Source organism: Melanerpes formicivorus, unplaced genomic scaffold (genome assembly GCF_026170545.1).
Source record: "Melanerpes formicivorus ecotype bairdi unplaced genomic scaffold, bMelFor1.0.p_v2 SCAF_42, whole genome shotgun sequence".
In the NCBI taxonomy this organism is placed as follows: Eukaryota; Metazoa; Chordata; class Aves; order Piciformes; family Picidae; genus Melanerpes; species Melanerpes formicivorus.
In genome coordinates, this window is record NW_027142394.1 from 4,679,560 (window position 1) to 4,692,589 (window position 13,030).

A 13,030-nucleotide genomic window follows, 5' to 3' on the forward strand; every position below is an offset into this window, starting at 1 on the left:
CCTCCTTTCTGGTCATATAGCTAAATATTACGTAGCAGTCATTGCCTTTCTCCTTCCTTCTCATCTCTGTTGCAGGTCATGGCTACAGCACAGAAAGCAGTGAGCAGGGGAGATCATCCTGAAAGCTGGATCTGGCCCATGGCTTCCACTTGGATAATTTGGAACTGTGCAGCAGGTGGAGGAAAGCCAAAAGCCTCTGCTTAGCTGGGCTCTTTTTCCAGGCTGGTGCTAGGGAAGCTGGGGTTGAGTGGAGACAGTGTAGATGGTAGAGCTGTTTGGTTGTTTTTTAGTATTTGAGTGGCTTGGTTTAGTTTAATAGTAGAACAGAATCTTGGGAAATTCAGTTGAACTATCTTATATCTACTCGTATGCAGATCACTTACAGATCTGCTCTGCTAAAATTAACTTCCTTTATCAAAATATGAGAAAAATTACAGCATGTCCTGGTTTGCCTCATGCAGTAAAATGAAATCCAGTTGTTGGATGAGGCCAACTGGGGTCCTGAGAATAAAGGAGACTGCCAGGGCAGGAAGGAGCTGGCGCAAATGTAGGGACTTCAAATTATTGTCCTCAACTTTTGGTCTTTTATTTTTCTATCACATAGGAAAAGAAATCATGTCATGCTTTGATTCCAGAAAAGTAGCCCACCCTCAACAGACAGAATCATGCCAGTGGTCATGGTAATGGTGGTGCACCTAAGGCAAAAGCTTGTAAATCTAGTTTTTGAGCTTGAGTGATCTAGGAAGCTGAAGTTACTCTTTCTGATCCCTTGTTACTTCAAGTTGACAGCTTCTCTTCTGCAGTGGAGGGGAGTTGGGCCTCTGTAGAGGAGATTTGTATGTGTCTCTCTACTCTGTATGCTAAAGGAGCACTTGGTAGTGACTGTCAGCATCCAGTGTGGCTAATTTTGCAAGTCATAAAATAGCTGATAATAGCTGATGGGTTTGTAGTGTTGACAAATGAAATACCAGCATGCTTAGGGGGCCTTTTTCCTTCTTTAGCAAGCACCCTGTGGAGTGGAAATGGACGGCTGAGTGTTGCCGTAACTGAGTGAAGTCAGTTACTTCGCCAGTTAAGTTGGAACTATGAAAGGAGTTCTGTCCTTGCCTTGAACATAGAGGCAGGGAAATTGCCCAATCCTGAGATGGGGATATATAGTTATATAATCTATGGTGTTTTAAAATACATGGGGTCTTGAGTATAGTGTATATGAGGAAACAACTCAGTAACAAGATGCTTAAGTGCTTACTGTTCTTAATTTCAAATGCAGCCTGGAGAGAAGCTGACCTAGATGAATGTGGGGTTATTTTTGGTGACTGCCTCACTGAATTAAAACCTTAAGAAATAAACAGAGACCTCCAGCACTTCAGAAAGACTGGAAATGCCTTTTCAAAACACGCCCTACTCACTAATGCTCACTCTTCCCACTGCCTCCTTCTGTTCCCTCTTAGCCTCATTGGAGTAGGAAGCTAGGGGGGCAGCAGCCTGAGAGTCACAGAGCAGGTTCGTTGTTACCTTTTGGTGATGGTTGCCTCACAGTGGCACAAAACTCTTCAGTCATGCTGCTGAAGTTTGTGGAAAGAGGCAACCACCAGAAACTGAGCTTTTGTACTGGCTGCTGAGCTTTCTTATGGTCATCAAAGCTGTCTTTCATGTGGCTATTGTTGGACGTGGACAGTAACGGCAAACTGTTGTTCTAAATGTGGTATTTCAACAAGCTCAGCGGACATGGATTTCTGCTTGTTAAATCAGCCTGCCTTCAGGGATTTAAAGGAACAAAATAGCTGTTCTGAAAGCTTTGTGATTAAAAATAAAAAAGGTTGTGGGCAGTAGAGATTGTATCTGAGCAGCTTGGCTTCCCTGAACGGCCTTTGTATTAACGATTCGCCAAATGTGTTCAATTTGCTCATATTAAAGCGTTTTGGGAGCAAGTCTGATGTGCTGCTCGGTGAAGTATGCCTCTCAGATTACAGGTTTTGTTATTTAAATCCAGTTTGTCAGTTCCCCTGATTGCAGAAATTGTACACTAGTAATCAAAACATATTTGCCAAATACATACGTAACACGCTCAGCACATGTTGGGTTTGTTATGGAGGGCAATAGAGTGCGTCGTAAGAGCTAGAGCTGTGCAAAAGAGGGAGCTGAAAATGTTGTCCCAAACTTCTTGAAGCAGCTAGATGTGTCAATAAACACAGACTACAGGTCAACTAAAGGGAGGGGGGTGAAAAAGAGGGGGGAATGGGAAAAAAAAGGGAGAGAAAAGGGTGGTTTAAGGTGTAAGATCCAGTCCCCACCCTTGATGCCATTAAGCCTCTCCTCTGGCAAAATTAATCCAAAACCATTTATGAAAAGCCAGGAAAACCAGGGAATTTTTCAGAGGGATGCTGTATGGACAGTGTAAAGTGAGTATTATTAATCTCTACCTTGAATTACCAAAATGAGCAACTCCCACATGATAGAATCTGTGCTGAAGGATGACTTAGCCCCAGTAAAGCCAGTTAACTACCAAAGGCTGACTATAAAAGCTCATTAGGTGTACAGCAATCCATACACGTGCAATTAGGAGTAACATAATAGTAATTTTAACCATTTAGCTTTATTCAAAGCATGGAGTTGGTTCTTACACTGTAGTCAGCACCTGATTAGTGCCATGTTCTGCTTGGTGTAAGCTCTGTGTAATTCTGTCTTATCTCTCACGTGCACAGCCAGGAATGTCTTGGTGGGTACAGTTCACAGTATCTCACAGCACATATATTGACACTTTCAACAGTGTGGGCACCTGTACTGTATGGAAAGGCATTAGTAGTTTCCAAATGCCATTGTCATCAAATTTATTAGACTATGCAACAGAAAAGTGTGTCTGTCTTTGTTTCTTTTACGTGTTTGAGCTAGAAAAGGAGCTTGATCCAGCTGGGTTTGGGGAGGTGATTAAATGTCTTTGTTTCTGCCTTTTAAAAGAAACAAACCATAATCTACCAACTCTCTGCCTTGTCACAGAAATTCCTTTTGTGCATGACATGTCCTTAATTTGTGTTTTCCAATTTCCCAATGTATGAAATGGACATTTTTAAACCACCCCAGTTCCAGTGACCAGCTGGGAACCTGTCATAAAAGTATTCTTGGTTATTTTATATTCTGCAACCAAGCAGATGCAAAACACTTCATGATGTTTTCTGCTTGAGCTATCTTTAATTGCCTTTGGAATGTGAATGGAGGGATGGTGATTAGTATCAAGGAATTTTATTAGCACAGAGGGTTGCTAAGGTAAAGGCACAGCTTTACTCTGTGATTACTAGTGTCCTACTACAGGCATGGTTAGCAAAGTAGTAATGAAGCTGTAAGTGTCAGTGAGACCCTTTCTGGTAGGTGTATCAGGCCTGAAACAGGAATGGTGTATTGTAGTAGCCACCAGACCAGGCACTTACTATCCTTCATGCTACAAAGTGTTCACAAGGAAAAGCAGGAATAGACTGGACACAACCATAGCCCAGCACAGAGAAAGAGGGAGAAACAGGCTGTGTGCCAGTAATAGCTGCTCTCTTCTGCAGGTATCTTGAAGCTTTCTAGTGTTACTTGAACAAAGAAAATATATTTCTTTCACTGTTGCCTATGTAGGGAATGGAGCAGGGGTTTGGAACACTCCTGTTGAACAGTTCTCTTTCAGCAAAATGAGTTTTTTTGCTGCTGGCTGTATAGTGTCTTGCTGTAGTCAGACCAGAGAGTTCACTTGCAGACTCAGGCTTGCAAGACAAAGAAGCAAACTCAAAAAGTGTTTCTAAGCCTAGCTGAGCTGGCATCTACCTGTTCCAGCGTGGCTCATGTAGACCATGCAGCCAAGCTGAATTACAACAGCATCTGAGAATGGTTCCCTGGCAGGAAGAAAAACTGGGCAGATAGCTTGCTGGATTTTGCAGTACGATCTTGCCCACAAGTGTTGCAGTGCAGTAGTAGTGCTTGAGTGCTCAGGTTTGGGGGGAAAAGTGGCTAGAGCAAAATGTCATCAGCAGAGTAAATTATCCTGTATGAAGTTCTGTGACTGTACTCTTGGTAGCAGTTTCTCTCTTCCCTGCCTCAACCACATCAGCCAGAGAGGAGATGCGGTCATGTAAACTACAAAACTTTCATGGATCACTCTGTCCCCAAAGTGACTCTGAACATTTCAGAGTGTGATCTTTTACTTCTGAAATGTTTAGCCATGCTTTCTAATAATTCTTGGGACAGTTAGAATTTTGCCAACTGTATGTAGTTGTCCATTAGAAACCCAGCTGAGACTGTGAACTACTTTGCATATAACCTGTTGCTTTGTCTGCAGGTGAAATTGCTCAGTAATTGCTAACCAAAGAGTCTCTTACAGCCTACCAGGGATGCTGCTTAGCCATTTTAGCTGATCTTTGGTTTCCACAGGTGTGAGTCCTCCCAGTTTCACATTTGCAATGTGAGCTTTACCAAGCTATTTGTCTTTTCTTTTACCTCAGCAAAAAGATTCTATTCCTGAGCACAAATAACATTAAGGTGCTTGTGTATTATCTCTGATTCCTAAACCAGTTTAACTCCAGGACACATTTCACCTTAATAGAAACCTTTATTGATATACTGGATGGTATTTGTTGTGGAAAAAAACTTGCACTGTAAGGAAAGAATGAGGTAGGTTTTAATGCAAATAACTTATTTGAAGCCAAAGAAAAATGCTCAGATAATCCCCTAGTAGTCCCAAGCTCTTTGTAATAGCCCAAAGACAGCTTCCAACATATTAGTCTTTTTGTTCTTAAAGTGAGAAACTGTCTTCTGGCTTTGATTCTAGGGCTAGGAATTACTTTAGTGTTACCTTAAATGTGTTTGTGTTAGGTGCCACTCCTCTGCTCCTCACCTTGGGAATGCTGAATTAATTTTTGTCTGGGAGAGTGTTCAGACCACTGAAACTACACACTTGACCCAGCTTGTGAAATGAATCATAGGGTCAAGTATGGGTAAAAGAATATTTTTGTGATCACTCCTTGCCAAAAGCCAAACAAATCTCGGGGGGGGTGAGAGGGGGACACAAAAAAAAAGTGCAACCAACCTGTTACAACTGGTGGTTACACTGGTGGTTTGTTTTGGATTTGCAGTGTCTGGAGTCTCTGTCAGGATTTGTCTGTAAGGGCAAAGAAAAGTAGAGAACCTTGCATTACAATCCTTCTGGTGGAAACAGGCCTGAAAACATGAAGATAGTAAAAATGTTTTATTGTGTGTGTTGACCCTAAGTGTGTGCCTTGTTGGGAGTACATCCACTGGAAAATTCAAAGTAGGGGAACTAATCTGCAGAATGTAATTTTACTGTATGTTTCTGTCTCTAAGGGGCAAAGCATGCATATTCCATCTGTCCCATGGCTTCTCACTTGGCACTTGCATACTGATTCCTGGCAAAACTGAGCATTCCTTTATTCTCTGCAGGGGTGGGCTAGCTGAGAGGCTGTGTCGACTGCAGAACAGAGAGAGGTCTGCCATTAGCTTTTGGAGGCATCAGTGTGTTTCAGATGATAAAATCCCCTCAGGTAAGAAGCTTTACACATACACTACTCTACTGTGTAAAACTCTGTGCTTACATGTGTGTATCTATGGCCCACAGAGGGGTACAGCTGAAGCTTTTGTTCTTTGTGGGTTTTGCCTGACTTGAGTTTAATGCTCTCTTGATTGTCTTCGTCTAAATATGATGGTTTATAACATCTCACTCATCAAAGTGTTTGAATGCAAGAGGTCAAGAACTTGTTTTAAAGAGCCTCCATCTACATTCTTCGCAGCTGCTTGATTTCTGGCATCACCCAGAGAAACGGTGTTTCCAACAGAGTGTAGGACAATTTAAGGTTTAATTTATAGGTGGTTTTTTTTCCTTCTTGTTATTTCTGTATAACCACCTTGCTCATTTTGTCTTTGAAGTCAGCTGTATTCATGGGCAAGTGGTGAAAGTGTGAATGACAGCAAATATGGGCAAATGGAACACAACCATGAAATGAGTGTGAAGCGTAACTGCAGTGGGCACTTCACTCTAAAAGGAGCAGTGGGAGTTATGTGAATTAGTTACAAGTGACTGACAGCACCACCTTTCAGCAGTGGTGCTTTGGAGATAATGGGGTCACAGAGTTGAAGTGTGAAGAAATGGTTAGTGTTTTTTATCAGTTTGTGTGTGTGTGTGACTGCAGGCTGTGAAGCTTCGAGCATTTATTTGGAATGAAGCTGGCAGCTTGTTCCTCAGCATATATTCACTTACTTTTCTTTGTCAGGGTGTCCTCTGGTCTTAATTTGCACATACAGATGAGGGAATCTATCACTTGGCTTGGAAGCTTGTCCTTAATTCCACTCCCAAATTTTTAAGTGGATATTCTTCCAAATCTGAGTTTGTCTGGCTTCAGTTCCTCTCTTTTGTTTCTTGTAAAGCCTTTCTCCAGTAGATTAAAGGGCTCTTTAGTATGTGGCATTTTCCTTCTCTGGCACTTGTGCAGCAAAATCATGCTGCTTCACTATTTTCATAAACTAAACAGACTGAGGTCTTTAAGGCTCTTTAAAGCATTTTTACCACTCTTGAAGCGATTTGTATGGCTTGTTGTATGGCTGCACCCTCTCAAACTTTTCAGCATGATCTGAAGAACAAGGACAGGCACTCTGTATGTATTCTTCCAGTCTCATCAAAAGCATTGGCCAGATCCAGTTTGCTGCTCAGCCTCCTGTATGTTCAATGAGTTTAATCTGGCTTTGGTCACAGCAAGATGTGGGATTTCATGTTGAATTGGTTGTCCAAAGTGGTTTCATAACTTTCGTAGCTGTTGTTTTCTATGATCCAGTTTCCTGGTGTCCAGCTATGTTCTGTGTCTCTTCTACCTAGACACACAGACGTATTTGTGCAGGCCTGCTTCCCTGGAGTATGCCTGGCTAACCACATCACTATCTATGTCAAGCCTGTCCTCTTCCAGTCACAACTATACTTCAATTTGAAATATCCATACAGTTTCTTATTTCTTTAACTTGTTCTGATATCACTGATGAAACCACTGAACAGCGTCACAGCTTGCTTTCAAATCCTGCTGGAACTATTCATACTCAGTCATGAGTCTCCACTGATTAAAAAGTTCTAGTTTCAGAGTTAGTTCTATGAAATCTTTGATTAATTTTTTTCTTTGCATTCCACTTAGAATACATTAGTGATAGTGAAAATGTTAGGTGTTTTTTTTCTTGAGAAGGTTGTATGATTTTTAAGTCACACCCAATCTATTGGCTATAGCCAGTTTCACAGTTTCTCAGTGGAGCTGTAGAAGGTTTACATCCTGTGTCCACTGCTCCCTCTGTGGAACAGCATGTTATGGTTCTAGCCTTAATCCCTTCCTTACTTTTCCAGTCTCTCTGCCTGGATCTGATGTCAGCCTAGCTGGTCTCCAGTTATTGTAGGTCACTGTTTGCTCTTCCCAAATACTAGCACAATATCATCAGCCTTTCAGTCTTCTGGCATTCCCCCAGTATTTGAAGACTCACTAGAAAGTAACATCAGGGAACCACAAATGTCTTTAGCCAATTGTTTTCAGAACAAGTATGTTGAAAATTATGCAGACTTAAACCCAATCAAGCCTTCAGCATGTAGTTTGCACCTGAACTGCTAAGAGGTAGGGGGTTACTTTGTCATTCTGGTGTGGTGTGAGGATGTCCTCTTTGTTACTACAACATGTGGAACAGAAATTGATACTAAGTAGGTCTGCCTCTTCAATAAAATGAAAATCTCTTGTGTTCTCTATAGTAATGGACCTACAACACTGCTAGTACTCTAATAGTCTTTTTGTCCTAGCTTCACATGTGTCCTCACAAAACCCTGTGTTTGGCTGCTCACCATTTTGTTAGGCTTTAACTCCTAGGCTGAAATATTCCATGCTAAACATCTGCCTCTGGCTGAATTCCTCTCTTTGATTATTCTTCTTTCTTTCAGAAAATGAGTCAGAATTCGTTAGCATTTTATGAGAAACCAGCTATGGGAAAATACCTTGCTCTGTTCTAAAGCACATTTCAAACATTCTGATGAATGTCTTCAAGACAATTCAGTTTTGGCAGATGATGAGCCGTTTCTGGGACGTGTCTTTTGTCCTAATGGTGAAAACCTACAGCAACTTGGGCAAGTTAGAAGTCTTTAGGACAAACTAGTGTTTCATTTACTCTGCTAACATTTCTGAAGGATGATGAACTTGCCATACTTCAGCTTAAACTTCACCTCCAATTCCCCACCCCTGAAATAGCTGTGATAATATTTGAGGGATATTTTTTCACTTAGGGTGAAATCTATTTTTGCCCCCTTTATGGTTTTTTTTTTGGTCTTTGAATGGCCATACTGTTTCATGACACCAAAGTAAAAATTGGTGTTTGGCTTGGAAAATGTGAGTTAGAATGTTGAAATTTCAGTAATGTAACAAGATAACCTTCTAATTGCTTCCAGTTTGGAAATGTGAAGTGTCAGCACAGCAAATGCTTGCAGCTTTTTAGGTTCAAACTAAGGGTGTCTCACTAACCTGAGATTCTCCTTGGATTTTATTTCCTCTCTGTTTCACCCAGTAATATTTCTAAACCACGTTGTTTCCAGAACTGATTCTGACATTGTCAACAGAAGGAGAGGGGAGAACTTGACCAACTCATTTGAGGTATCAAAGGAACCTGAAGATTGATGTCAAAGATTAACATAACTTAGTTGCTGGGGGAGCTGTCATGTCATTTTGGATATCCCATAGATTAGAATAAATAAACCTTTATTAGAATAAACCAAACCAGGTTGGAAGAGACCTTCAAGATCATCGTGTCCAACCCATCAACCAATCCAACCCACCCAAACAGCTAACCCATGGCACCAAGCACCCCATCAAGTCTCCTTCTGAACACCTTCAATGACGGCGACTCCACCACCTCCCCAGGCAGCCCATTCCATAGCGCAATCACTCTTTCTGTATAGAACTTCTTCCTAACATCCAACCTGAACCTCCCCTGGCACAGCCTGAGACTGTGTCCTCTTGTTCTGGTACTGGGTGCCTGGGAGAAGAGACCGTCATCAGCCTGTCTACAACATCCCTTCAGGTAGTTGTAGAGAGTGATAAGGTCACCCCTGAGTCTCTTCTTCTCCAGGCTGAGCAACCCCAGCTCCCTCAGCCTCTCCTCACAGGGCTTGTGTTCCAAACCCCTCACCAACTTTGTTGCTCTTCTCTGGACTCGTTCCAGCAAGTCAACCTCCTTCCTAAACTGAGGGGCCCAGAACTGGACACAGTACTCGAGGTGTGGCCTAACCAGTGCAGTGTACAGGGGCAGAATGACCTCCCTGCTCCTGCTGGCCACACTGTTCTTGATGCAGGCCAGGATGCCATTGGCCCTCTTGGCTGCCTGGGCACACTGCAGGCTCATGTTCAGCCTACCATCGACTAGTACCCCCAGGTTCCTCTCTGCCTGGCTGCTCTCCAACCACTCTGACCCCAGCCTGTAGCACTGCATGGGGTTGTTGATGTACAGCCCAGCATTTCATTGCTAAGGCCAAAGGGAGCAATTTCAAGAGAGATCAGTTTGAAATCCTCCTTCCATTTGAGATTTAAGGAAAAACATTTCCAGAAGTGTGGGTGTTCCTCCCATTAGGCATTTTGTGTTACAGAATTTTATGCCTTTGTTTAGCTGTTGTTTTCTTTCATATTGTATCAACACCCATGTTCTCCAAATCCCCCTCATTTTGGCTTTGTTTTTCAGAAATTCCTTTGTTTGCTCCCCTGACCCTTTTCTGTAAGTATCCATTGTGGTTTGGCTGCCTTTTGGTCACTGGGATGAATCACAAGCCCAGAAAAGAGCACCTCATTTCTGGGTGTTGTATAGCACATGGGGGTCTCACTTTTGACTGACTCGTTCTGCAGGGTAGAAGAAAGCTTTGTGCTTTCTTCATTTTGACAATTTCAGGTCAAAATTGGGTTGCATGGCCTGTCCCTGGATTGGGTTAGGCACTTGCTAAGGATGTGTGTTCTGATGAGGTGATTGGTCATTCCACTTCTGCCATCAAGATAATCATGTCAGACAGAGGCCTGAGAGACGGCCAAAGCTTGCCCATGCTACATGGTGTGGGCATGCTGTGGTTTAGTTGTACTGGAGATGGATGTCAGGCTCTTGGCCACAAATTCAGAAGTGTTTCTTTTACTTCAGAAGATGTGAAAGAGGGGATGAGAGCTGTGCAGTCCCCATAACAACAAGTCTCCAATCAGTCAGGCTGATGATTTGAGAGTATGATGTGCAGGGGAGGTTGAGACTGTGCAAGCTGCCTTTCCCCCTCTCCCACATATGCAATGCTGCAACTTGCCTGTGAAGTTTTTTGTTTGGGCAAAGAGGAGGTCTGGAAGGTTGAGACAGGAGTTGGGGGAAAAAAAAAAGGGGGGGGGAGGGGGAGAAAAAGCCCCAAGCAACTGAAAAACCAAAACAAGATCAGCACAATCCAAACAACAAACCCCCAAACTATTAAACAAAACCAAACCAATCAACCAACCAACAAAAAACCCAAACAACAGCCGCCCCTCCAACCAGTAAACAAAAACAAACATAAAATAAACAGCAGCAGCAGCAAGACAAACAGGAAAAAAACCCCAAACCTTTTGCCCATCAATACCTGCAGGGATTGCAGGCTGCAGAAAAAAAATGCAGTGTCTTTCAAAGTTATGTTCAGGCAACTTTGTAGGGGGACACTAACAGTATTTGAAGCAAACTCATTTAGATTCCTTCAGCAGCTTCTGAAGTTTTTCTTCCTAACCATTTTATTGTGTATTCTTTTTTCATTTTGGCAGTTATTATCAAAGTAGTTTTTGACCTCAGATGCTGGAGAACAATATGCTTCTGCGTTTTGAATCTGATACAAGATATTTGGTGTTGTTTGGCCTGAGATTAAGATTTGGGATTGGATTACAATTGAATTAGATTAATAAACTGATAAAACCCCCAAACCATTGATGTTTCCTTCCAGACTGCTCCTTCCTCTCAGGGGGAAGTGACCTGCAAGGAGCAATGATTCTTCACTTTGCTGTGGAGCATGCATATGAGGGGAGGAGGCTGAAGCCCTAGAGTGGAAGACAGGCTTTCACAGAACACATTTTCAGGAAGGCTTGAAGGGTTTACAGAAGAGGATATAAACAGTCACTCCCCATCTCATTAAAATGATGGGGAGAAAGGATTTTAGCAGCTTGAATGCCACGTACAGAAATGTGTCTCAGCGGATGGAGAAAACAAGGGTAGTCCTTCTAACAGGGTTTCCTTTTACCACGCAGAATGGTTATAAAAACACCAAAGCCTGCACTTTGCCAGTGGTTGCTTATTTTCTTAGTTCTTGATAGTTTGTTTTATTACTTAAGAGTTAATAATCTAAATTAGAGCTGTGGCAAGTGGCCAGATGTGTTTCTCTCTCTTTTTTTTTTTTGCTGCTGACTGCCTGAACTTGTTACAGCACTGGGGAGGGAAAAATCAAATGTAAACTTGTCTCTTGCTTCTTTTTTGTTTTGAAACAAGAATTCTTTGTATTGTTTTTGTTTTCTGGTGAGAAACAATGATGGCATGCACAGTCACTTTAAGTAGCTTGCCTATGTTCTTATAAAGACTGCCTGATGTTTAAAGCACAGCCAAACTCAGCAGCCTTTTTGCAATGAAGATAGATGTGGCAAAAAGCATTTATGCCTACAACACTTGGCATGTTTGTGAGAGAAATCTTTTTGAATGGCTTCAGAAGTCACCAGCCCAAGAGGAATAACATGTATGGATCAGAACAGCAACCAGGGTTGTTTTTTGTACAGGCTGTCAAAGTTTTGGAATGTCCACGTGGTTTTCAACACTGGATTGCAAGTGTCGGCTTGGTATCTACCTGCTTGTTGTGCTTGCACCTTCAGCCTTCTCTTTGAGGAAGGAGGAAGAACAGTAATGGGATGCCAAGCAAAGAAGGTTTTTATGTTGATTTATGCCTGTAATGGGCTTTTTTGTACTTTTTGCATTTGAGAATCATAGAATCAATAAGGTTGGAAAAGACCTCAAAGATCATCAAGTCCAACCTGTCACCCAAGACCTCATGCCTACTAAACCATGGCACCAAGTGCCACATCCAATTGACTCCACCACTTCCCTGGGCAGCACATTCCAATGCCTAACAACTCTCTCTGTGAAGAACTTTCTCCTCACCTCCAGCCTAAACTTCCCCTGGCACTGTTTGAGACTGTGTCCTCTTGTTCTGGTGCTGGTTGCCTGGGAGAAGAGACCAACCTCTACCTGGCTACAACCTCCTTTCAGGTAGTTGTAGAGAGCAAGAAGGTCTCTCCTGAGCCTCCTCTTCTCCAGGCTAAGCAACCCCAGCTCCCTCAGCCTCTCCTCACAGGGCTGTGCTCCAAACCCCTCACCAGTTTTGTTGCCCTTCTCTGGACGCTTTCCAGAGTCTCAATGTCCTTCTTAAATTGAGGGGCCCAGAACTGGACACAGGACTCAAGGTGTGGTCTAACCAGTGCTGAGTACAGGGGCAGAATGACTTCCCTGCTCCTCCTGAATGAAAGTGAAGTGAGTGCCGTCCCAGGGGGGTGTCTAACAACTGCAGTTTTGGAACCCACTTTGGACAATTAGATGATGTTGAGATGAAATAATGAAAAAAATAACCGAGGGAGACAAACTTGGAAGTCTTCTTTATTAAACAAGTCATAAAGTGGTTTTCTGTCTTTGCTTCATACTTCCAGAATGTGTATCTGATGCATCCATCAGAACCAAATGGAGAAGTTTGCTTCCATTTTTAGCACAGTCAGTACTATTCCCAGTGTCAACTCTCCAAGATTCTTTGTGCTTTCAGTTGGAAATAGTATTTTATAAGAGCTTTTAGCTAGGATTGCTAGAAATCTGCCTTCAGTGTAGCTCCTCTGGTTCCTGTAGTTCATATTTCTAACAACAACAACAAAACTGCCAGTTAAGTACCAGTATAATTTAGCTTTTCAGCCACGTTCTTCAGAAATGTCAACTAGGTCAGGTACGGTACAAGTTTGCTTCTAAA

General features: G+C 42.4%; 1 protein-coding gene across 2 annotated transcripts in view; it reads left to right on the forward strand.

Annotated features, from left to right (window-relative positions):
• SPIDR (scaffold protein involved in DNA repair) overlaps positions 1 to 13,030 on the forward strand; it is a 201,768-nt gene that overhangs the window by 52,726 nt on the left and 136,012 nt on the right. For both annotated transcript variants that reach the window (XM_068158790.1, XM_068158791.1), the window contains one exon: positions 5,431 to 5,531. In XM_068158790.1, coding sequence (XP_068014891.1) covers positions 5,431 to 5,531 — 101 coding nt within the window. The remainder of the gene's footprint in view (positions 1 to 5,430; positions 5,532 to 13,030) is intronic.